The sequence below is a fragment of the Ahaetulla prasina genome, chromosome 3 (genome assembly GCF_028640845.1).
Source record: "Ahaetulla prasina isolate Xishuangbanna chromosome 3, ASM2864084v1, whole genome shotgun sequence".
Lineage (NCBI taxonomy): Eukaryota > Metazoa > Chordata > Lepidosauria > Squamata > Colubridae > Ahaetulla > Ahaetulla prasina.
In genome coordinates, this window is record NC_080541.1 from 51,424,598 (window position 1) to 51,451,855 (window position 27,258).

Genomic DNA, 27,258 nt, shown 5'->3' on the forward strand with positions numbered 1-27,258 from the left:
TTACAGAAGGATCTTGACAGACTTGAACATTGGGCGCTATCTAACAAAATGAAATTCAACAGTGAAAAAAGTAAGGTTCTACATTTAGGCAAAAAAACAAAACAAAATGCACAGGTACCGTATATGTGGTACCTTGCTCAATAGTAGTACCTGTGAGAGGGATCTTGGAGTCCTAGTGGACAACCATTTAGATATGAGCCAGCAGTGTGCAGCAGCTGCTAAAAAAGCCAACACAGTTCTGGGCTGCATAAACAGAGGGATAGAATCAAGATCACGTGAAGTGTTAATACCACTTTATAATGCCTTGGTAAGGCCACACTTGGAATACTGCATTCAGTTTTGGTCGCCACGATGTAAAAAAGATGCTGAGACTCTAGAAAGAGTGCAGAGAAGAGCAACAAAGATGATTAGGGGACTGGAGGCTAAAACATATGAAGAACGGTTGCAGGAACTGGGTATGTCTAGTTTAATGAAAAGAAGGACTAGGGGAGACATGATAGCAGTGTTCCAATATCTCAGGGGTTGCCACAAAGAAGAGGGAGTTCTCCAAAGCACCTGAGGGTAGAACAAGAAGCAATGGGTGGAAACTGATCAAGGAAAGAAGCAACTTAGAACTAAGGAGAAATTTCCTGACAGTTAGAACAATTAATAAGTGGAACGACTTGCCTGCAGAAGTTGTGAATGCTCCAACGCTGGAAATTTTTAAGAAAATGTTGGATAACCATCTGTCTGAGGTGGTGTAGGGTTTCCTGCCTGGGCAGGGGGTTGGACTAGAAGGCCTCCAAGGTCCCTTCCAACTCTGTTGTCGTTATTATTATTATTATTACTATTATTATTGTTGTTGTTGTTGTTGTAAAAACCTCTGATAATTGTGCGGCTCAGCTGGGCATTGGGGGGGGCAGGGATTTTTGCTACCAGTTCTTCAAACTACCTGCCGCCATCAGGCGATCCAGTCTGAACCGGGAGCATTTCACCCTGCATTAGAACCATTACTAAAAAGGAACCACCAAGAATGTTCTTCCTGCATCAACTTTTGAAGTTCAGACTGTTCCTGGACCTGTTGATACAGTTGTCCAGAGGAATTATTGAGTCTGTCATCTGTACTTGTTTGGTAGTTAAGACTGCAAAAAGAACAATTGAAACCAGCCTGCCTTCCATAGAAGATATGTATATCAAAAAGGGGACTGAGAAAATATCTAGAGTCTCTTCACATCCCTGGACATATTCTGTTTCAACTCCTCCCCTCAGGATACTATATAGGGCATTACCTGCAAAAACAACTAGATACAGGGACAGTTTTTTCCCTCATGCCATCACTCTCCTGAACATCTAATCCTTACAGTATTGTTTTATGTCTAAATATATTTACCCATGTTGTATGGCTGTAGTAATTATTATTATTATTATTTTCATCTTCTCCACTACTTGCTCTTATTGGTATTATGTTATGATTATTATTACCCTGTTGCTTTGTGTGTACATTGAGAGCTTCTGCACCAGAGATAAATTCTTGTGTTTTTAATGACAGTTTATTTATTTGTTTATTTTTCAAACATGTACAGATAACAAGTATAGGTATAAACATAAACAAAGGAAGTAAATACAAATAAATTGAGACAGTAAGACAGGAACTGTAGGCACGCTGGTGTGCTTATGCAGGCCCCCTTTACAGACCTCTTAAGAAGGGAGTGAGGTCCACGGTAAACAGTTTGAAGTTGAAACTGTGAGGGTTTGAAGCTGTAACAACAGAGTCGGGTAGAGCATTCCAGGCATTGATCTTTCTGTTGCTGAAATTATATTTCCTGCAGTCGAGTTTGACACGGTTTACCTTGAGTTTGTATCGATTGTTTGCCCGTATACTATTGTGGTTAAAATTGAAGAAGCCATTGATAGGCAAGACATTGTAGCAGACAATTTTGTGTACTATTGCTTAAATCAGACCGCAGGCGGCGCAATTCCAGATTGTCCAAGCCCAAAATTTTAAGCCTGGTGGCATAGGGAATTCTATTGTGAGTAGAGGAATGGAGTAAAGTACCTTCTTATAAAATACCTCTGAACCTGCTCAATCATGTTAATGTCCGAAATACAGTGTGGGTTCCAGGTGGACGAACTGTATTCAAGAATTGATCTGCAAAAGGTTTTGTATGCCTTAGTTAGCAATACAATATTACCAGAGAACTATTACTTGGCGAAATAAAATATTCTATTTTATTCTGTTTTCTTAAAATATTTTATTTTATTTTATTCTAATTCAAGCTTCCAGTTTCAGTTACCTCAGGAAAAGTCACAGCTGGCACAGAAACACACAACTGCCTCTTGGGAATCTGGTGTTGAGAATAAAGGAGCATTATTCGTGTAATTGTTTCCGCATCATTTTAGTACATTTGGCTCTTTGCAGATCTAAACAGACCCAACCTTTTTGTAAGGCCCTAAAAGCCTGGCTATGTTCCTGAGTGTCCAGGGCTCTGTTTTCTGACTTTATTGCTAATTGGCCAAATATCTCAGCTGCTGTGTATTTTGGATGTTTTTATTTTTTATTTTTCAAAATGTTTTAGTGCTTTAATTGCAATATATTTTTTGAATTGTAAACCACCCAGAGTAACTGATTGAGATGGGCGGTTATAAAAATTAAATAAATAAAAAATAAATCTCCACTAGAAAAGCATAAAGCAAAATAGAAAGCTCTGAGTAGACTACAAGTTGTTGTTTGCCTGTTATGTAAAACAGATAAAGACCAAACTTGCACAGAGAAAATAAACACCAAAGCAATAAATCAGGCAATAAATAACATACAAATGGTGTTGGCTGGCTTTTCCTGTTTCTGGATCAAGAGGCCTTACTTATGATCATGCCTTAAGCATTTTGCAGTTGGACTATTGCAATGAACTCTACAGTTGAAGATCACTCGGAAGCTACATTTGATCCAGAATGTGACAGAACTAGTTATGATAGATAAGCCTTCTGTGCCCAAATAACATCCCTGATTTGTGAGATGCACTGGCTACTAGTTGGCTTGTGGATGTAAGTCAAGGTGCTGGTTATTACCTATCTAGCTCTACATGGCATAAGACCTGTGCTATGCTGAAGGATCATCCAATTCCTTTAACATACAGCTCGCCTGTCTGGAACCCATACCACATTTCAGACATCAATACAATTGAACGTGTCCAGAAATATTCTACAAGAAGAGTTCTCCACTCCTCTGAATACAACAAAATACCTTATGCCACCAGACTTGAAATCCTAGGTTTAGAAAACTTAGAACTCCGCCACCTCAGACAGGACCTGTGCTTAACTCATAGAATCATCTATTGCAATGTCCTTCCTGTTAAAGACTACTTCAGCTTTAATCACAAAAATACAAGAGCAAACAATAGATTTAAACTTAATGTTAACCACTTCAATCTTGATTGCAGAAAATATGACTTCTGTAGCAGAGTTGTTAATGCTTGGAACACACTACCTGACTCTGTGGTCTCTTCTCAAAATCCCCAAAGCTTTAACCAAAAACTGTCTACTATTGACCTCATCCCATTCCTAAGAGGTCCGTAAGGGGCGTGCATAAGAGCACAACGTGCCTACCGTTCCTGCCCTATTGTTTTCTTTCATTATATCCAATTAATATAGTGATTGCATGCTTATGCTTATATATATATATATGCTTATATATTATATAGTTATTTTCATGCTTATGCTTATATATACTGTTGTAACAAAATAAATAAATAAATAAATAAATAAATAAATAAATAAATAAAACATCTGTCCATCCTGTATGTTCCAACACATAGGATTAGCTTGATTCAGGTCCTATCAATTAAGAATGTTACTTTGTGAGATCCAGAAAGTGGGACTTTTCTGCCACTGCACCTGCCTTTTGAAATTTGCATGGGTCCCACCTTCACTATCTTGAAGCATTTTTTTAAAAATAAAAAACTTTGCATTTCCCTCAGGCCTTGGATAGAGGTGGATGGGTCCTATAGAATTTGGAGCAGTATCACCTTAACAATTGCTATTTTACGAGTATACCTAAATGTGTACTGTTATTTCTAACTCTGTGAACTCAGAGTCAATTGAATAGAGCAGCTTAGAATTTAATAAATAAATGTATATTCTACTACTGAATAGAGAACTCTTAGAAATGATGTTACTTATTTACTAATCTATTATCAGGAAACTTATTTTTCCTGCATATTCCAATTTAAATATGTAGCTGATGGGGATTTTAAATCACAATTGTTTCAAGCCTCCTTAAGCAACTTCAGACAAAAACTTCACTTGTGGCAAAAAGAGTGACATTAGGGGTTATTCTTCCTGTGTATGTGTTCCCAGCTTTGACTCACTTCAGAATTTTGGCAGTCTGCTTGGCGTGCAGCTGACAGTCTTTTGAGTCCTTTTTTTTTTTTAAAACAAATACTTTTATAAGTAATTAGCTGTTCTTCCTTCTTATTTTTACTGGCTAAATGTTATATCATCTATTTCTGTGTATCCTTGTTTCCAAGTTTAAAATTGAAAAGTTGTAACGTAAATGTGGCTTAAACATGCAATATAATGACAAATCAAGCACCCAAAACAGCTTTTAAATCAATCAATGTTAAATCATCACATGATCTATTTTCAGTTTCTTGAATCATTTAAATACAGGCTAGCTTCACAATAGCCTTAGCTACACTTACTTGCAGGTTTGTATCCTACCGGTTATTCAGGAACTTAAGACAGCACATGTAAACACTGTCTCCCCCCACCCCCATCATAATCCTATGTAGTAGTTTTGACTGACAGAATGACTGGCTGAGAATCATCCAGTGAGCTTGTGCAGCTCAGCAGCTCAGTTGGATCTGGATCTGTGCAGTCCCAATCTGATAAATTAACCCTGCTTTTCATGCTAAGAAATTACTATTTTGGCTAATTTGGGCTACTGTTTAATGTGCTTAATTAAGTTTGTTTTCAAACACAAATGGAAAATATAAAGAGTTTTACATATGAAATACAAAGTGAAAATTGTACTGTCTGAAACAGTTGTGGCACATCCCTTATGGGTGCATCCTAGAATCTTTCACAAAGATGCTATCTTATTATTTTTCAGACTGTAAAATGATGGCATGTATTTGAAAGCATTTTTTAAAAATTCAAAAATGAACATTTCCTCCATCAGGGTATAATTATGTTTTTAGAACTGTGGTATGAACAGATTTACACTTAATTGAATTAATTTCATTATCGTGAAAACATGAATATATGTATATATAGTTTTCTATTTCTGTTTTGTTGGCTATTTCAATATATTTTAGCTAGCTATCTTTTGCTGAAAAGAGAACTACATGTTCTATTAGTTTCTGAACAGAATTTATACATACATACATACATACATACATACATACATATATACATATACATATATACATATATACATATACATATACACATACACACACACACACACATATATATATATATGAAATAACACAATCATTTATTTATATATATATATATATATATATGTATGTATGTATGTATGTATGTATGTATGTATGTATGTATGTATGTATGTATGTATGTATAGTCATTGTTATTATTTCCCTACAAATATTACTAATCTGTTGCTGTCCCTTTTCCTTGCATGTTTTTTAATTTTTATAAACTGATTAACATTGTTTTATTTGCACTATGGAAAAAAATAACTAGAATTGTAATTCAGTTTCATTCAAGTTTCAAGTTTGCCTCCATCTCCGCCTTGTGGTTATAATTATTACAACAAACACAAATATTTTTCCAATAGAGCAGTGGTATGCTATCTATGCTATTCTGTCCAACAGTAATCCTCTTAGTTTATTTTAGAAAATAGTTTCGTTGTGGTGCAAGGATTTATACTTATACTAGAGGAAAATTCGTTAAGTCTAAGTTAGTTGCTGTGCAAACTTAAACTGAAAGGTTTAAGTAGTAGCTTGGTCAAACTATAAATCACGTTTAGTGTGACCAAGAAATAAGGCTTATATAAAAGATGGTAGGCAAAACTGATATTTGGTAGGATCAATTTAACACACAACCCAAGTGAAATTTTGGAACGTAACTTTCACCTTATTCAGTATAAAACATTGCTATTTTTATGTTGCACAGATGAGAAAATTTGCTAACAGGAAGTTTGAACAGAAGGCGTACGGTACAACGTTTTGCATATAGGCTGCAGGAATCTTAAGGTTTTTTAAATATAAGAACAAAATATCTGTTAGAAATCTTAAAATAAATTAGATGTGACAAAACAGGATGCCCATTATTACATCTTTATTCCAAATACAAAATAGGCCATGTAACTTTTCCTTAAAAAATAAAGGCTGTGTGCAGTCCAGCATGTCCAGAAAAGGGACAAAAGATGATAGTAGGAATATCCTTCAGAAGGGGAATAGGGATGGCAAGTAAAATGTTTTGTTAGTTACATTCCCTAAGATGGACATTTTGACTAATAAGTCTTGATTGTCATTTGACCATGTTCTTAAAATTTCAGATGTACCAGAGCTGAAAATGTTTGCTAGTCTGTTTCATGAATACCTTGTACACTGAATATGTTAGAAATTTCATATTCTATCCACTTCTCTATGTTGAAATGTATGCCTCCACTTTATTATTACAAAGAAGTTTAATAGCAAGTCCCCATCTGTTTTTGGGATGGCACAATGGCTCATTGGTTAAGCTGTTGGGCTTGTCAGCTGGGAAGCCAGTAACCCAGGTTCGAGACCTAAGCTCAACAGGGTGAACTCCTGTCCTCTCCTGCCAACCTAGCAGTTCAAAAGCTTGTAAATGCAAGTAGATATAGGTACTTCAGTGGGAAGTGAACATCACTCTGTGACATATGCTGGCCATATGATCGAGAAATGCCTTCGGAGAGCACTGGCTCAATGGCCTTGAAATGGAGATGAGCACTGCCCCTGTGGCCAACGACTAGCAGAGTAGAATCCACAGGGATTCCTACCATCTTATTAGTATTATTGATTACTTAACCATTCAAGTACGGCATTTGTTTCTAATATGGTCATTCTTTATGAGGGACTAAAAAGCAGTTGTGATTTGACCAAACTAAGAAACAAATGCCAGGTTTGCCTAAAACTATTTAAAGATTGGATGTAGCATCAGTCCTTTAAGTCTGAATTTGATTTTCTGCATGGGAATTTTGGAGTATCTGAGATGCTTTTGGATCCTTCCACACTCCTCTCGTCTTCTGCATTGTTTATCTGCTCATCTCTTTGGTAATGGACTTTCTCCTTTGTTTTCTACGTTTTTGTGATTTAATTTAAAATGGCTGTTTATTTCCAGGTGCTAATGCTGACCCTTGGTTTCTAAATGCTTGAATAGAGAACATCCAGAGTACTTTCTTACACACATTTGACCTGAATGTTTATTCAGTTATACAATTCTGTCGTGTATACATGACATACTGACGCATAAACAGGTTGTGTTCATAAATTATCCAAGAGTCAGCTTGGAGCTCTTTATAAACTGACAGATTAGTGACAATTAGGAACAGATCTTTCAATGATTAATACGTTATATGGCTCTGACTCCGTTTCAAAGCCTCTGTGCTAGTTCCTGTTTTTAGTTTCTCTTTGAAGCCTACCCCCACCACCAAAGTTTTATTTTCATTTTGTAAGATTTGCCGAGATTTATTGTTTGTTTTAAGGGAAGACCCCTGTCCTGAGATAGAAGAAACCAGCAAATAATCCAAACACAATACAAATAATTAACATAACATATAACATAACATAACATAACATAACATAACATAACATAACATAACATAACATAACATAACATCAGAGTTGGAAGGGACCTTGGAGGCCTTCTAGTCCAACCCCCTGCCCAGGCAGGAAACCCTACACCATCTCAGTCAGATGGTTATCCAACATTTTCTTAAAATTTCAGATGTACCAAAGAGCTGAAAATGTTTGCTAGTCTGTTTCATGAATACCTTGTACACTGAATATGTTAGAAATTTCATATTCTATCCACTTCTCTATGTTGAAATGTATGCCTCCACTTTATTATTACAAAGAAGTTTAATAGCAAGTCCTCATCTGATTTTGGGATGGCACAATGGCTCATTGGTTAAGCTGTTAGGCTTGTCAGCTGGGAAGCCAGCAACCCAGGTTCGAGACCTAAGCTCAACAGGGTGAACTCCTGTCCTCTCCTGCCAACCTAGCAGTTCAAAAGCTTGTAAATGCAAGTAGATATAGGTACTTCAGTGGGAAGTGAACATCACTCTGTGACATATGCTGGCCATATGATCGAGAAATGCCTTCGGAGAGCACTGGCTCAATGGCCTTGAAATGGAGATGAGCACTGCCCCTGTAGCCAACGACTAGCAGAGTAGAATCCACAGGGATTCCTACCATCTTATTAGTATTATTGATTACTTAACCATTCAAGTACAGCATTTGTTTCTAATATGGTCATTCTTTATGAGGGACTAAAAAGCAGTTGTAATTTGACCAAACTAAGAAACAAATGCCAGGTTTGCCTAAAACTATTTAAAGATTGGATGTAGCATCAGAGTCCTTTAAGTCTGAATTTGATTCTCTGCATGGGAATTTTGGAGTATCTGAGATGCTTTTGGATCCTTCCACACTCCTCTCGTCTTCTGCATTGTTTATCTGCTCATCTCTTTGGTAATGGACTTTCTCCTTTGTTTTCTACGTTTTTGTGATTTAATTTAAAATGGCTGTTTATTTCCAGGTGCTAATGCTGACCCTTGGTTTCTAAATGCTTGAATAGAGAACATCCAGAGTACTTTCTTACACACATTTGACCTGAATGTTTATTCAGTTATACAATTCTGTCGTGTATACATGACATACTGACGCATAAACAGGTTGTGTTCATAAATTATCCAAGAGTCAGCTTGGAGCTCTTTATAAACTGACAGATTAGTGACAATTAGGAACAGATCTTTCAATGATTAATACGTTATATGGCTCTGACTCCGTTTCAAAGCCTCTGTGCTAGTTCCTGTTTTTAGTTTCTCTTTGAAGCCTACCCCCCCACCACCAAAGTTTTATTTTCATTTTGTAAGATTTGCCGAGATTTATTGTTTGTTTTAAGGGAAGACCCCTGTCCTGAGATAGAAGAAACCAGCAAATAATCCAAACACAATACAAATAATTAAATCACAACCGTTAACACAAAGGAAGAAAAGCCCTGTTTGGGGCATTGCCAGAGCTCACACCCCATGCAAGCTCAAGTGTAAACACTTGAGATAAGCCTAACTATAAAAAATGCAATTAGCGCTAGAATACAGCAAAAGAGCAAACACAGTAGCTGTTGTTTGTTAGACCAATTACTAGAATAGACACAGGAATTAGATAGATTTCTCAACTCTGCTTCTTTTCGGGAACTGAGATTAACCACCTTCCTTCCAAATAGGGAAAATTATCCCATCAATAAACACAGGATTAAACTTCACCAAGCACAGAATTAAATGTCACCAAAAACCAGTTTTAGAACAAAACTCAGAAAGGGCGTATAAAATCAACCTTTCTAGCTAGCCAAAAAGGCGTGCTGAATGTCACTCATCTTGGTTCCTTGTCATTAAAAGCTTTTTTCTGGCAGCTCTGCTTCGTTATTCAATTATTTCTTCAAAGCACTGATTGTTGTGTCCCAGTGGGAAGAATCCTAATCAGGGAGCGTTTTCCTCGCAACAGTTTTAAATACTTGTATGATTTATATTTAAATACTGGAATCTTAATTTCTAACCACTTGATTTTCAGTTTACAACGTACTGGAGTTGTAGCTTCCACCCAGAATCACTTGTCTGAAATGGGTAGTTAAAGATGACCCAACACATAATGAGTTGTATAGTGTTTAAGAAAGTTACAAGCTATATTGTGGATACTTATATTTGACAGGAATACATTTTATCACTTCTGATTGAGGACAGGTACCGCTCTTTGCATAACATATTGTCAAAGTCAAATCATTAAGTGTCTTACACAGAGATCTTTGTCATCTTCTCAGCTAAGAACAGCACCTTTAGACAGCCCCAAAATGTCAAGCAAACTCCAAAACTCACCTCATATTTTCTATTGCTTTTTGTTTGCATTTTGTTCAGACTGGGGCAAAACACTGCATTCCTTTCTATTTTCCACAAAAGCAACCCTTGAAACTGGGTTTGGTTGAGCATGTGTGTGACTGGCCTGAAGTCACTCAGTAGAATAAAATAGAATTCTTTATTGGCCAAGTGTGATTGGACACACAAGGAATTTGTCTTGGTGCATACGCTTTCAGTGTGCATAAAAGATATATTCGTCAGTGTATCTTTTCCATGGCTAAGGGTAGCATTAAGTGTCAGTCCAATCACATAACTACATCACATGACTTTCAGTGCTATCATATTCGATGTGTCCTATACTTCTGTTATAACCAGAATACTTCTGTTATAATAAGCATTTATAAAAAATATTATATAAGCTTACTTAGAAGTTGAATTAAATTTGGCCTATTAATAAAAGAGTATTTGCTATACTGAAAAGATTAAAATCATTTCCTATTCTGCAACGCAGAACAAAGTTTTTGGAGGAATCAAAAGACAAAACACTAATTTGCTCCTCAAAATATTAAGTTATCTTTCATATGTTGATGTAGTATTCCAATAGTTCAGAACAATAACAATTTATGAGGGCTACCAAAACTATTTATGCAAAAATAAACTTATAAATATTCAGTTGAAAAATTAAGTTATAAGTTTTGTCCACAATACACATAAAGCTTTTTTAAAAAAATATGGCAAGCCTCACTGGCCCAGTCTTCTACCTGAATTGTTTGCTTTCTAAACATGAAATTATTAAGAATAAAAAATCAACTACTGTATTTCAGCCAAAGAGACACAACTACTTGAAGTTTGTGATACAGATTGATTTTTTTATTGTAACAATATTTTAAAAATTTATGTAATAATGAATGTAACATTATTTCAACAATCTTTGAATTCTAATTCTCTACTATCCCTGTTGTTTAAATGTATAGCATTTATTCAGTTTAAAATCCTAAAGAAATATATTCATGAAGATAAAATCCACTATGCTTTAAGTATTTACAAGTTTTTTAAAAATTGAACTTTAGATATTAATGTTCTATGGTGTTGTTGACAGCCTCTGTTAAACAGTATTTTTAAATTACTGCAAAATGATTTGAATTAAAGTAGTCTCACAGTCTTCCCAGTTACAGTCAAGAAATCATCATCAGCCAATGCATGAAGTGCTTCTTCAAACATTTCTTTAGTGATAGCCTTGAACAAAAAAAATGAAATGAACAAATATGACTTTCAATTAACCAGCATATCAGCAAGCATTTCTTTATCTCCCATCACTTTTCCCTCACTGATCTCAAGATTCTTCAACTATAATTCAAATGTACATACAATCTAGAAATTATATAATAGATTTGGATATTTAAGACCATTATTTGAATACTTCTTGAAATATTACTGATAAAACTTTATGAAAACATGATCAGTCTTGACAATTTAGCCTTCTCCAGTCTGTTATTATCCTATAAATCACATTCCATACTGGAATTGTAATTCAACACAGAGAATCAGACTAGAAAAGGTATTCTAAAATAAATTTTTCTCCAATTTATCCAGACAAAATAGCCACAACCAGATCACTATTGTTCTTCATAACATGCACATTGTCTTTTGCATTTTCTGGCTGCCTATGAAAAATGCAAATAGATTCTTATAGCAAGATAAGACATAATATTTTATTTGATTAGTAGTTATGGTTTTTCAGTAGCTATGAAATAAATAATAAAAGTGAAGACAAAACATTGAAAAATAAATAGAAGTGCTTTGTCTGATATAGATAAAATATACAAAGTCTTAAGCCTGTATCAAACTTACTGTTTCAGATTGTGCACGAAGATCATCAAAGAGTTGTTGATATTTTAGAGCGGGTGTTTTACCCTTGGACTGAATAAGTTTCTTCAAAGCTTGAGCCAATTCTTCTCTGCGCTTACGGGCAGTGGCACTCATCCCTTTAAGAGCAAAAATAGAAACAAATCATAGAAAGAGGATTCTATGCAACATTCTAATACTACATACAGAACTCTGTCAGATTATGGCATTAAGCATTTTTAGTTTTATCATGTGGAAATGTTTATACACATTTAAGGGAGGAGAGAACATGTATTATTATATGAAGACCTGTTGTAAGAATAGATATGTCCACAATTCCAGTCCTGGGATCAGTGGCAGACTGTTTTAAAGCCTCACGGTGAAGACGTTTTGCTTCTTCTACATCTATTGTTTCCACCTTTGCAGAAAAGCGCACTTTAGCATGAGCTTCAGCCAAACGAATCAATGATTCTAACTGCCGAGGATATGCTGAAACCATCCCTTTTCCACTCCCAACTTTCCTCATGTCCACATATGCCTAGTAGAGAAGAAAAGGTTATAATATTGTTTGTATATATTATGTACATGGATTAAACATTTTAGGCAAGACATTAATGAGAAAGAGAATACAAATATAAAAAACACCAGTTCTACTATTCAATTTAAGGTAAAGGTAAAGGTTCCCCTCGACATATGTGCTAGTCGTTGCTGACTCTAGGGGGCGGTGCTCATCTGTTTTAAAGCCGAAGAGCCAGCACTGTCTGAAGACGTCTCCGTGGTCATGTGGCTGGCATGACTCAACGCCAAAGGCGCACGGAACACTGTTACCTTCCCACCAAAGGTGGTCCCTATTTTTTCTACTTGCATTTTTACGTGCTTTCGAAACTGCTAGGTTGGCAGAAGCTGGGACAAGTAATGGGAGCTCACCCTGTTACACGGCAGCACTAGGGATTTGAACCGCTGAGCTGCCGACCTTTCGATCGACAAGCTCAACGTCCTAGCCCCTAGGCCCCTAGGATTCAATCTAAACAATGGCTAAATTGTTTAGCCATTGTGGGGGGATGATGATATTCATTTTCAATATGAGATCAATGATGAAACTGACCACCCATCCATTTCCCTGCAATGAAATCCTTGGGCATTCGTTTGTGCAATTAACAAGATGAGTTGATGATATGATGTTTAGGGCAGAATTCTTCAGATAATACCTAAGTTCACATATTAAACTAAGTAGCCTTAAATTAATGAATGAAATTCCATTTTAAATTTAATACTGACATATGGCTCTAATCGGTTCTAAATCATGTTTCTTTGCCTATTCAATACATTCATTCCTAAGGATCTATACATCTTTCAAGATCAGTTAAGTAGTGCTCCTTCTCTCTGCAGCACAATGTTCTGGAGTCTGCCACAATTTTTCTTGTGGGATCATCTATTTACACGAAGGTACTCCATCCAAATGGATTTAATCCAGAGCCCAGTTCCCAAATTCTCATGTATTTTAGGCCGTGCTTTTCAAATAAAATACCCTTTTTATATACTTGTTAAACTAGTCACTTGTATATTTTCCATTAGACCTTTAAGTGGCTGTTAAGAGTTCAAAGTCAGATAAGCAATTTAAAAGTGCTGTACGAAAGTTAAAAAATGTTTTGGCCTGTTTGTACCTCAATGAGAGCTTGACTTGCTTCTTCACTCAATTTGGGATTGATGTAATTGCGAGCATAAGCTATATAGTCTCTAAGTACTGCCATATCCATGTGTTCCTCTTCAACCTGTTCTTCAGTTTGGTAGTATAATGAAACCAAATGATGAGCTAAACGTCTATCATATGTTTCATCACGAGGATCCAACATAAGGAAAATGAGATCAAATCTATTTGGAATAAAACAATATGGATGATTTTTTCATCATTAATAGGATTGCTTCTTAAAAATGATAGCATTAATTTCAAATTACAAAAACAATTTTATTCTGGAATGCGAACGTCATCCAGTAAAATCTAAGTTAGAATTTTGTTCTCTATGTATGGTGTATTCATTTATTTGATTTCTGTCCTGCTTTTCACACAGAAGAAGCACAAGAGGACATACATACATTCCTATTTTTCCCCACATCCAGCTTGCTGTTAAGGTAGGTTGGGTTGAGACAGGAGTGATTGATCAGAGTGAGCTTCTTTGATTGAGAGTGGACTAGAATGCTCATAAATTACAAAACTTAGATCCAGACATGTATCTCTATTACTTAAATATTTAAACTTTCCTCTGCGAATACAGCCCTAAGAAAAGCCATGGCTTCTTTTAAAGAGCAATAGTGAAAGGGCACCCATATCAGATTTAAATTATTCTTGCCCACTTTAGATCTGAATATTGCAAGCTTCAGAACAAAATGCCTCCTTTTGGAGTATACCAAGAAAGTAATATAGAAGGGTCAGTGAAACAGCTTCTCATAATCTGAATATTTAACATTAGTATCTTCCTCTTCTTGGGTAAGCAATCATATAATCCCAGAAGATACAGTAACTCTGAATGAGTTCCAAACTATTCCTTCCTTACACTTCAATGCTTTAAATCCAAAGCACTGTACAGCCCTAGTAGGGAGTTAATGAAAAACTATCTGCAAAGAGCAAAAAGAGTAATGTTATGCAAAAATAACTACTAGCAATGATAGTACATATATTTCAGAGCATACCTGGATAATAATGTGTGGGGAAGCTGGATATTTTCAATTGTAGTTTTCTTTGGATTCCACTGGGATTCTATTGGGTTAGCGGCTGCCAAAATGGAAGTACGAGCATTTAGTTGGCAAATAATTCCAGCCTGTTAGGAAGAAAACATTTGAGGGTCTCTTACAATTCTGGAGCTCATTTACATGAAAGTACAGCAATAAAGTTCTTACATGTTTTACTCTTATAAAAACTCTGTAAGTGAACCATTTCTCAATTGTTCTTTTTGAATAAGACCCTAAACAAAAATGTCAGTGGGAAATGCAAATATTTACTCTTTCTTTGGTCAATAGACCTTTTTTAGGACACTCCCTTTCTCTTTTCATCCCCATAAACTTGAGCATTTTGCCTTTACCTCCTTTATACTATTTAATTTTTTTCTGTAGGACTTGGTCATGCCTGCTTATTTGTTCTATTGTATTCTGCATGAATTATTCGATTCTATTTGGGTATAGAGGTATCTGCACTCACACCTGGAGGCCAGATATAGAAAAAAATAATATAAATTACCAAAATTGTAAAATGCTGATTTTTGTAAGGACTTACCTTGGCAATAGAGAGTGTTTGTTGCTCCATAACTTCATGAAGCACTGATCTTGTACTTTCATTCATTTTATCGAACTCATCTATACAGCAAATCCCATTGTCACTGAGGACCAAAGCTCCAGTCTGTAGAACTAATTGTCTTGTTTCAGGATCTTTCATTACATATGCTGTAAGACCAACAGCACTAGAACCTTTTCCAGATGTATACTGTCCTCTTGGAACCAGGTTATAAACATACTGAAGTAATTGTGACTTGCTGGTGCCAGGATCTCCACAAAGCAAAATGTTTATCTCAGCCCGGAAATTACCTCTACCAGTGTGACTGAAATCTTTTCTTGAACCTCCAAATAGCTGAAGAAGAATGCCCTGCAAAACAATCTCAAGGTCAAGGCTTTCCCCCCTTTTTAAAAAAGGAGAGTCAATCATACTATTAACAAAATGAACCATGTGATTTTTAAATTTCAAATTCAAATAATTAGGCGTCTGATTAATATATATGGAATGTTTTCTTAGAACACCTTAGTGATAAAATCTCATGGTCATGTCTGATCATATGCACCTTTTTCATAGAAGAGGCATTACTTCTCAGAAAATCTCCCTGTACATTGCTTAGAGACATATTTCATTTATTAGCCTTTTAAAAACACATCCAAAATCAGACTAAATCTCCAAACTACAAATCTTAATTGAGTTTAAGATGCATGTTTTACAAATTTAAGGGGCAATTTAAGGTAGTATTAAAAACCTGACAATACAGGACAATTCTTTCTTTTGAAATAAACATTAGCTATCCAAGTAAAGTATTTTATATTCTGTTTGGTTTCAAATTATGAATGACCATATTTTATATATCCCCAAAATGAATTATCCCGTTCATTTATACTGAGCCATCAATATAACTGAGAAATTTTCTCCTTTAGTAAACCAGATACAACTAAAAGTTCTGTATCATTTTAAGAAAATGCTACCTAAGTTTCTGAAGTGAAATTCACATCCTAATGCTTGCACCTAATATTTTGAAGTTTTAAACCCCCATGTCTTATGTAACATAAACCCACTTTACTTATTTTTCATAATTTGACTGTTAGAATGCATGTACCAAGAGGTGTGCAAATAATTTCATGTATTTAATCAACATAACAGCTGGTTCAGCTGCTAAAATATAGTTTTAAGTTTTCCTTGCCTTTTTAATGTCTTCATGCTCATATATGCTTGGAGCAAGAGCGGAAGAAAGTCTGTCATAAATATCTGGTTTTTGAGAAAGCGCTTGAAGCATTTTTTCACGTTCTTCCATAAACATTTTGTGTTCTGTTCCTTCTTCAATTCTATGGAGACGTTTTGAATCAGTTTTGCAGTAATGAATAACATCAATGTGAGTCTTATAGACAGACCTTACACTGCTCATTCTTGGTATGACACGAACAGGAACTGCTCTGTAGATTCCTGATCAAATATAAAATAGTATTAATTTACCATATATATATATATATGTGTGTGTGTGTGTTTTACCATATATATTAGATTTAATACACACACACATATACGATTATATATACACACACACACATATGATTATGGAGTCACAACTGGATACTAGTAATGCTCCTGCACAATACAATTATATGTATTATATATTATTTTAAGTAATACACAACAAATAGATCCGCCTTGTTGGTCATGTCTTTCCTTCAGTGAAATATGTTACAATAAGCAATCAACATGAAAAATTATTTTTTTGAGCAATAGAAAGATAACACACCCAAAATAAACTCTGTAATTTCTAGATTTGTGAAATAAATATTACGATGTACCCAAGATAGAAAAATTATTTTATAACTGGAACAAATTATTTGTGTTTTAGAGGCTCTGCAGAATTTTTGGAGATACCAGTTTCAGCAAAAGAAAACCAGGGAATGTTTCTCTTGTTCAGATCCTGGTGGGTGTGGCCCCTTTTTCATTCCCAGAAGCTTATAGCATATCATGCCCACCAGCCTGCCCATTCCCCTGCTCTTCCCAGTGCATTGTGGTCACCCATCCACAGGTTATAAAAAGTAAAAGATTATCAATCTCTTTTTCCTTACCAGTAATTTTAACTCTGTCCCCAGGCTGAACTTTATCCACAAGATCATTGTGAGCAAAAAGAATAATAGTGTATGGTGTCTGACCAGCTGGCATATCTTCTGGAGACTCCTGTAGTTTGATCTGATAAAAAACCCCAGTGCAAAAATATATCTTTCTATTAGATAATTCTAGAATATATAATCTTCTTCAAGAAAACCATCAAGAGCAAAAAGGTGTTTTCCTAGATAGGAACTCAGTAGATAGGATCAATTGAGCTTGCAGTTATCTACTCTTAATTAATTTGGCTTTGGATAGGTCAAAAAAGTAGGATTTTTAAAGAAAGTGTAATATAGCTTGGTATAAAAGTTAACTGTTTAATCAGCATGCAGCCCAAGGAATGAATACTATAGACACTATGGAGCTGAAAGCTAACAGAAACATATAGTAATTTTTGACAATTAAGAATCAATTTTTATGATTGATGATAAGAGCAACATACCATCTGTTTATCCGAGAAGAGAGAGCGATTGTGAATCAAATTCATGCTATGTGTGGTGTTACAATTCTTACATGCTGATGGTTCAGCAATCCTGCCACGATCAATCTCAACTCTTGTTGTGAATCCACAGACCTGACATTTGAAGAAAGCTTCTTGCATTTCTGGAATTAACTGGGATGTTCTGATCACCATGCCACTGATTGTGATAAGCTGATCAATATCTGATTTTAAAATGTTTTTAAAAAACATATCAATCAGGATGAAAATTGCGTTACTGTAAAATGGCATCTAGCATTTCTAAACATATCTCAAATGGCTACAGATACAGTAAGATACATCCAAAATATTCATTGTAGAATTATACATTTATATATAAGATAAATTATTCTATTTCAATAAATTTGCTGATACAGGAAGTAATTTCCCAAATGACATTAGTTTGTTTCTTCCCTTTTGAAGCAAAGACATTTGTTAAAATTAAATTACATAATAGTGACAAAATGTACTAAAATTCAGTTGATTACAAACCTGTTGACCTCTAAAGACATTTATAAACAATTTCTATAATACACAAATATCGAATTTACACCAAAACTTCTTACCTTCAGGGTTCAAACTTCTCATGTTTCTTGTCTTTAATGCATTGTATGGTCTAACTTGAATCTGATGTTCCAGAATGGAATCAGGGTAACGCTCAAAGAAAATTTCATTAGCAGCCATATCAAATGTTGGGATTACTTCCTATGCATGTTAGATATAAGTGAAAAATACATATTGATATTCTTCAGTACTAGCACACCTTTCCCATTAAAAGCAAATCATACAATCCAATTGTACATTGGATAGATTCAGAATCCACTTTATTAATGATATATTTGCTTTAAAACACAAGGGGGATAGGTAGAATGGCAATGGCTATATAACAGGGTGTGGTTTTTCTGGACATGTAGGATTTTTTTTCTTTTTAAAATAATGTTAGTTGCCCAGAGTCATTCTGGACTTAGGCAGTCTCTAAATCTTTTAATTAATAATTATTAAGTAAAGACTCAAACCATTCAATAACATTTTCAGATAAAAATGCTTCCTCATTAAAATAAGCAACTAATTAATTTCTAATCACAAGAACTTATAATCTTTGCAACATCTTTATCATTCATATTAATGAACATCCAAATTACTTAAAGCAATAAATCCAAACTGTCTAAAATTAACTTTGGCTGAGACTATTCCTTCATTAAAAATGACTATTACCTGGGGATAGCACATCAGCTGTCTGTAAAGATTTTCATCAAATGATTTTAGATGGTCACAGTTTAGATTTAGAAATGGTTCCCCAATTAAGTTTATCTGCAAGGTGAACAAAGATTGACAATTAACATGTAATTCTTCTAACACAAGCCGAATTTAAATAACAAGTACACCTCTTCTATTATACCTCTTCTAGTCGTTGCATGTATAAAGGTTCATTAAGATCCAAACCAATGTTTTCTTCTTCCTTAGCTGTTGGATCAATAAAACGCTGAAGAAATCTCTGAATATTTTAAAACAAGAAAATATGGATTCAGTGCTTAGGCTTATCCAGCAAAATCACAATAGGATAAAACAACCTGACGATGGTCCTCAACCCAAATGAATCTTCACAAGTTCTATCTATTTTATGTAACCACAAGCAACCATAATTAAATATAAATACCCAGAAGCATTCAACACAAAGCTTTCCAGGCATACTTCATGTCTGTTACCACTAGTTCAGATCAAATTATAAAATGTAACTACTTACCTGGAACTTTTCTTTACATGAGGCTACATTGACATCTGTTCCCCAAATCACAAGCTTTTGTCCATCAGAGGGTTCACTTTCTATCGCATCACCTGGTCCAGGCTAAGTAAAACAGGAACTTATTAATACTTATTAATTGATTAATTGATTAATTAATTAATTGATTAATTAATAAATCAAAAGGATACAATTTTATATTGGATAGATTCAGAATCCACTTTATTAATGATATATTTGCTTTAAAACACAAGGGGGATAGGTAGAATGGCAATGGCTATATAACAGGGTGTGGTTTTTCTGGACATGTAGGATTTTTTTTCTTTTTAAAATAATGTCAGTTGCCCAGAGTCATTCTGGACTTAGGCAGCCTCTAAATCTTTTAATTAATAATTATTAAGTAAAGACTCAAACCATTCAATAACATTTTCAGATAAAAATGCTTCCTCATTAAAATAAGTAACTAATTAATTTCTAATCACAAGAACTTATAATTTTTGCAACATCTTTATCATTCATATTAATGAACATCCAAATTACTTAAAGCAATAAATCCAAACTGTCTAAAATTACCTTTGGCTGAGACTATTCCTTCATTAAAAATGACTATTACCTGGGGATAGCACATCAGCTGTCTGTAAAGATTTTCATCAAATGATTTTAGATGGTCACAGTTTAGATTTAGAAATGGTTCCCCAATTAAGTTTATCTGCAAGGTGAACAAAGATTGACAATTAACATGTAATTCTTCTAACACAAGCCGAATTTAAATAACAAGTACACCTCTTCTATTATACCTCTTCTAGACGTTGCATGTATAAAGGTTCATTAAGATCCAAACCAATGTTTTCTTCTTCCTTAGCTGTTGGATCAATAAAACGCTGAAGAAATCTCTGAATATTTTAAAACAAGAAAATATGGATTCAGTGCTTAGGCTTATCCAGCAAAATCACAATAGGATAAAACAACCTGACAATGGTCCTCAACCCAAATGAATCTTCACAAGTTCTATCTATGTTATGTAACCACAAGCAACCATAATTAAATATAAATACCCAGAAGCATTCAACACAAAGCTTTCCAGGCATACTTCATGTCTGTTACCACTGGTTCAGATAAAATTATAAAATGTAACTACTTACCTGGAACTTTTCTTTACATGAGGCTACATTGACATCTGTTCCCCAAATCACAAGCTTTTGTCCATCAGAGGGTTCACTTTCTATCGCATCACCTGGTCCAGGCTAAGTAAAACAGGAACTTATTAATACCGGTATAAATCAAAAGGATACAATTTTATATTTATTTATCCAAGAGAATGCCACTCAGTTCAACCCTTTTTTAATACATAGAGTTGACATATTATCTCCTGAAATATATGAAAAAAACCTACCGTATCAGAATGTAGATCCACCTGCCTGGTTTTACGGACAGAGCCAAGATCAGCTCGTTGTCGAATTGGAGTCCCTCGTGCACCACTCCTTGGTGTTCCTTCCACTCTAGAACTAGGTGTTCCATAGGTCAGGGGAGAACTAATATCAAAATCCATGGGAACTATTAGAGAGGAAAGTTTTATAACATAGGTTGTATTTTTTTAGACACAAGCTTGATTTATTTCATTTCCTGCCAATATAAAACTTTATCTAACCGTACTAGGCTACTTTAGTAGATGTAGATTCTCCAATGTCAAGATACACTTGATAGATAACAATAACCATATGTCAATTAATACAAAATTAAAACTTGCAAGATAAAAACCTCATATATCCTGCTCCTCCAAACAATCCAGCCTGTTAAAATCAACAAAATCCAGAAGGTTGGATATGGACTCCAAAAGTGAAGTCTTTCTAAATTAAAAAGACAGCGCATTGAACCTCTGAAATATAAGCAACAATCATGAAGACATCATAAAAATATATTCTGGACCTGTAATATTTTATCCTTGCATCACTACTTAACAAAGCTATCTGAAATGGGCATGCTAAATCTTCCAATGATCAGGGATAAGCTGTTCTATTTTCCTTCCAGAATGGGAAAACTGGTGAGCTCCCAGAGAAAATGAACTGGGAAATTTCAGAATGTTCATTCCCAAGACAATAAGGTTTGTCTGCAATTGAGGCAGAGCTAGGAATGGACAAAAATTAAAATTTAGACATTCAGAATTTTGAATGGTTATGTATGGCTAATATTATATACAAATATAGTGGTATATTATTTTGGACACTGTATATCCAAAATATTATGGGTTATGCATATGCTTAAATATTTCATGATGAGAAGTTGATGCCCCAAATTTAGGACTGTATATCTTCTTTTTATTCTGTATTTGTATTAATATTTTTCATCTGCTTTTACTGATGACTAAAGAGCATCAATTAGAAATACTTAAGAGTTAAATTTTGTTAGAAAATTATTCACTACATATCTCAAAACTACCGGTACTTGACAAATGATTTTAAAAATTCTAACAGTTTAATGCAATTACTAACATCTGATGATAAAGATACCTGAATTTTGCATTTGTGGTGGACTGGAAAACAGAACATCCTGAACATTTGGGCTTTGTATGTCAACTGGTGGAGAAGTTGGCATTGGCTGCAAATCTGTAGAGTCATCCAGGCGACTTTGCTGTGATTGAGTGGTGCGTACGGATTCAGAAGCAGCTGCAACAAGAACTACGATAAATAAAACTTCAAGCTAAAGTGTTTTAAGAAAAATCTATACAAGAAACCACTAATCTAGAGCATCACAGAGAAAGTGAAAGTATTTTCTTTCCTCAATATATATGATGTTGGTCCCTTGTGTTCAAAGAGGACCTTGACATCTAACACAGGGGTCTCCAACCTTGGCAACTTTAAGACTTGAGGACTTCAACTCCCAGAATCCCTCAGCCAACAAAGCTGGCTGAGGAATTCTGGGAGCTGAAGTCCACAAGTCTTAAAGTTGCCAAGGTTTGGAGACCTCTGTTCTAACAGGTTGTGGGGCTGTCCACGATGTGGCTGGTAAAATCTATACGGGCAAGAAATGTTCTGCCACATGTCGGGCAGACATATGTGGGCACCTTAATATAACAGCATAGTCAAATGACAACAAAGTGGTACGGCTGCATTCTGCTTGGTGTTCCTCAGTGTGGTTGAGATGAATTAAAGATTCATCATTAAACATTATTTAACATTAATGTTTAGATTAAACATTATTTAACAGTTTAAACATTATTTAACAGTTTAGTTACTATACCAGTGTGAGTGCCCCAAAATGCTCCTATAATAGGACAATACAGGAGCAACAACAATCAAAGAGCAGGGGTCTCCAACCTTGGCAACTTTAAGCCTGGCGGACTTCAACTCCCAGAATTCCCCAGCCAGCAAAGCTGGCTAGGGAATTCTGGGAGTTGAAGTCCGCCAGGCTTAAAGTTGCCAAGGTTGGAGACCCCTGATCAATGATAGGACTCAACAGTTAATAGCCCGTTTAATGAACAAGCCACCCGCGCAAATACAGAACGCAAAGGCTGATCCTTGCTCGTAAATGCACAAGCCGGGATGATACAGCGGTGGCTCCTTGCACAGCAGAGCTTGGACTGGTCCATTAGCCTGGGTTGCACTATTCAAGAGATCGCATCCCATCGATGACTCTGACTCGGAGAAACGAAGGACGGAGCAGAGCCTTAGGGCTCGGGGGATCAGCAACTTACGAGTAGGAGCATTCGTGTTCCCGCCGGTCGGGGTGGTTTCCCCTCTCGAGCGTTTTTTGCCTCGGCGACTCGGAGTCGATGTCGGGGAGGACATAGTTGGGCGAATCCTACACGAAAGAGGAAGGGAAACCACAGCTTAACCCGGAGCACCGCGCTACAAAGGCTGCAATAATCAACGGCGGCCCATCCACCTACTTCGTTAACTGCACCCAAAGGCCACCGCGCCGCGGGTACTTTGAACCAGACTAGCCTGATCCTCCTCGCAACGTCTGGAACTTTTTTAGTCCGTTTTCCCCAAACAGGTTCAGCGGTGGAGTAGGGGAAGAACAAGAAAAAAACCGCGCCAAACGGGATCACATGACCGCGCGTTTTCGCGGGTTTTCTCGCCAATTGCAAAGCGGGAGAAACCACGTCTGCGCGAAAATGGGGGGGGAGTTCATACCCGCATGCCTCTCGCGCGTTTAAATATTTGAAGGGGCGTCTTTGAGCGGCGTGGATGAAACGCGGAAAATTCGTTTGTGGAAGGGGCTGCTGACCGAACCATACGGCGGCTCAAGCTTCCAAGGAATTTTTTTCCATGTTGAGTTCCCCCTATGTTCAACTGGTACCGCCCTGTCTCAAAGAGTCTCCCTGCTATTCAGATAAGGAATATCCAATTAATTTCAAGGGAGGAGGGTTGTCTAAAGTTGTATGCTAATTCAATGTCTCGACAGGACCAACCGAATAAGAATGTCATTCTTCCTTGTGCCGTAATCTTAGACCAGATTTTCCCCTCCGTTTCCAGGCTGCAATGGTTTAATCTAGTAATAATATGCAGGCAGCTTTCTCTTGCTAAAGCCAATCCCGTCATGTTTCCTAGCGCCTGATATAATTGGTTTATTCCTCTTTTGCGCCTCCTCCGTCCGGAGGTGGACTTGGTTTCGTCCGCTCCTCTCCACTTCCCTCTGTGAGCCCGAGCTGGTTCCTGCGGCTGCTGCTGATGCGGCAGGCGGCATGGCGCCCTCTCTTGCGGTGCCTGGCGGTGGGTTGCAGGGCTTCCTTTTGCAGCTGCACGACACCCTTCGGAGCTCAGACCCGGGCGGCGCCGCGCTCCACGCCTGCGGCTTAATCCGCTCTTTAGCGGAGTCGTGTGTCATTAGCAGTGGAGACGATATCCTGGGTGTGTAAAACCATTGATCAAGCCGTGACCTGAGTTCTCAGCTATGGTACCCCTAAAAAAAAAAAAAAAAGGAAACTTCGGGGGTGATCAAATGGAGTTCGGGCTTTGGAGTGTCAGTGCAAGCGATGCGTTGCTTATTCAGCGAGCCTTGCTTCGGAATGTTGCAACGGTGGTTATCCATTCAGCAGATTGTTTATTCCAGATTCAATGGTCGTTAATTAGGTGAAAACAGACCTGAAAAAATTGCAGACCAGGACTGTGCACGCGCAACCCTGGGAAGCAGGGATAATTCTGCATTCGCAAACGCTGTGCATTAAAACAAGGAACAATTGCTTGGTTACAACCTTCCGAGGAATGGGTTGTGCAGGCGAACTTAAATCGACTTATTGTTACCCATGCAGATATTGCAACACTTTGTAAGGGTATTCTTTAACAAATGGAGGTTCATTTAAATTACGTTAAGCTTCTTTACTAGATTCTCAAAAAAGTGATATACCAAAAACTACGGTATAGTAACTATCTTGGGTATGTTTTGAGAAAGCTGCTGGAACAATTTGGTTTCTGAAGCAGCAACAGCAGGGAGATGTAGCATAGCCAAAGAGTTAAAAAGAAGTGTTCTTTCGGCTCAGCAACTGTTAAGACCCCTAAACTTCAATTCCCAGAATTTCTTAGAATGCTATCTGGGGAATTCTGGAAGTTGAAGTCTTTAAAGTTGCTGTGATTGGGAAACACTGAGAATGTTGGAAAGATCCAGCTTAAGCCAGCTATGGATTCGACTAGGTGCTTCTCAGCTCTTGCTGTTTCTCCATCTAATCTGAGAAATTTTGTGAGAATGAAATGAGTGGCCAGTCACAATGACTAATAGAAAAACTGGGAAGAATTAATAGAATAAGATAATGGAGTTGGAAGGGACCTTGGAGGTCTTCTAGTCCAACCCTCTGCTCAGGCAGGAAATCCTATACCATTTCAGACAAAAGGTTGTCCAATCTTGTCTTAAAAACGTCCACTGTTGGAGCATTCACAACTTCCGGAGGCAAATTCTTTCACTGATTAATTGTTCTGTCAGGAAATTTCTCCTTAGTTTTAGGTTGCTTCTCTCCTTGATTAGTTTCCATCCGTTACTTCTTTCTGCCTTCAGGTGCTTTGGAGAATAGGTTGACTCCCTAGCCTTTATGGCAACCCATGAGATATCGGAACACTGCTATCATGTCACCGCTAATTCTTCTTTTCATTAAATTAGACATACATACCCAATTCCAGCAAATGTATAGTTATATACATTTCAGTGATAGTAGATTCCCCACTATTTAGTTTAGCGTGGTATATAAACCCAAGCAAGATTTGCAAATAACTTGCCTTAAGTTTTTACACTGCATTTAGATTTCCCCCGTATTTGTGAGGTGGAGAATCAAGAGCATGATCCTTCTTCCCAATATGACATCTATTTCCTGAATGTGCCATTCTTTGTTACATTCATAGGGAGAATATATTTTTTTTTTTTTTTTTTTATTCAAAAAGTTTTTATTAGTCAAAAAAAAGGTTTATACAAATACATATCAGGTATGGTAAATTTTCATTTTTCTTATCTAAAATAAGAATTTTACTCAAATTTTTTAACACATACAACAGCCATATGGCAAGCAGGTAACACGAAGTAGCTAAGTTTACAAATTTTAAATACGTAATAAAGAAGGGTCAAGAATAAACAGAATATCGTACTAAAGAGAATAAGGAAAACCAACACAATCCCAAATATCTTTATCACTTCCTAGTTTTGGATCTCAGAACTCTGGGTTCAGCCTGACCCAACTCCAGGGCCGCAACAGCGGCAGCCGCTCCGCCCATGATCTATAACCTCCCTTCTTCAATTCCTGGGTCATCTGATTCCAGGAGGGCTTTGTGTTCCTCCACATAGGCCGTAGCCTCCGCAATTGTACTGATTTTTTCGTAATGCCCTCCCGGAAAATCATCAATCCCTCTGGCATCAGCCATCTGAAGCCCACTCCCTTCTGGTACAATTGCTTGACAAAAATAATATTTCTTTCTTTTTCACGTACCTGTCTGGGAATCTGCCTCAGAATGGCTATCTCCCTGCCCCTGTAAATCAGTGCCCCACTCCTATGTTTTCTAAAATTTCATCTCTCGTCTCTCTTCTCACAAATTTGACATGAACCTCTCTGGGAACTGCATGCGTGCGTGCATATTGCAATTAACTCTATAAACTCGATCCACATCCCAATTCATGAAATCAACACCTCTCCCAAGAAATTCTCCCAACAATTTAGTCACAACATCTCTCAAGTCTTCTTGGTCCACTTCTTCCAAATTTTGAAACCTAAGGAAATAAGACATTTTATCCATCTGTAGTCCAAGCACAGCATTGCCTGTCGTCTCCTCTCTTTCTGCACTGCCGCATCTCACCCTCAAACCTTCCACTTTCTGCTTGTTTTCTGCTGAAACTTGTTGAGTATCCTTTAAATCCTTTTGGATAGTCACAATTTCTGCTCTTATTTCATCAATTTCTTGTCCATATTAGATAACTTTTCCAAAATTCTCTCCATCTCTCCAGCAGTTGGTCTCTGACCTTTTGCCATTAAGGAAAAAAAATACAAAATCCTCAGGCAGGCACAGTATCCTTGTAATTTCCTCCGGATCCACCAGGGGGCACTCACAGGAGCAACGAGTCCAGAGTACAGTTAGTCAACCAGGAAGCCGAAGGGAAGTGATGTCATCAAAATTCTCATAGTGAAGGCGGAAGCTGGGCGCCACCACTGTTCCCCAGAAGGAGGGGGGGCCTCAAACCTTCCCTCCTAAATTTCTCCATCACCTCTTCTCTCCAGAGCTCCACAAAACCGGTAATCTTCTTATTTTAAGTTCTCCTCTCTCCAGAATAACTCGTGCTCCTTCCAACCGCAGGGGAGA

The 27,258-nt window shown here is 36.6% G+C and overlaps 2 protein-coding genes across 2 annotated transcripts in view; one reads left to right on the forward strand and one right to left on the reverse strand.

The window, feature by feature from the left end:
- Window positions 1-10,890: 10,890 nt before the first annotated feature.
- On the reverse strand, window positions 10,891-23,523 carry MCM4 (minichromosome maintenance complex component 4). Its single transcript, XM_058177662.1, has 17 exons — window positions 23,373-23,523; window positions 23,178-23,284; window positions 21,994-22,149; window positions 20,880-21,040; window positions 20,629-20,730; window positions 20,284-20,379; window positions 20,100-20,195; window positions 18,312-18,450; window positions 17,710-17,930; window positions 17,231-17,351; window positions 16,333-16,592; window positions 15,150-15,515; window positions 14,570-14,697; window positions 13,546-13,753; window positions 12,191-12,419; window positions 11,888-12,021; window positions 10,891-11,272 (listed from the first exon to the last, which is right to left on the reverse strand). The coding sequence occupies exons 2-17, from the start codon at window positions 23,269-23,271 to the stop codon at window positions 11,180-11,182; spliced, it is 2,604 nt and encodes an 867-aa protein (XP_058033645.1). The 5' UTR covers window positions 23,272-23,284; window positions 23,373-23,523; the 3' UTR covers window positions 10,891-11,179.
- Window positions 23,524-24,004: 481 nt separating this feature from the next.
- PRKDC (protein kinase, DNA-activated, catalytic subunit) overlaps window positions 24,005-27,258 on the forward strand; it is a 91,118-nt gene continuing 87,864 nt past the window's right edge. The window contains exon 1 of the mRNA XM_058177661.1: window positions 24,005-24,336. Coding sequence (XP_058033644.1) covers window positions 24,171-24,336 — 166 coding nt within the window. The 5' untranslated portion in view covers window positions 24,005-24,170. The remainder of the gene's footprint in view (window positions 24,337-27,258) is intronic.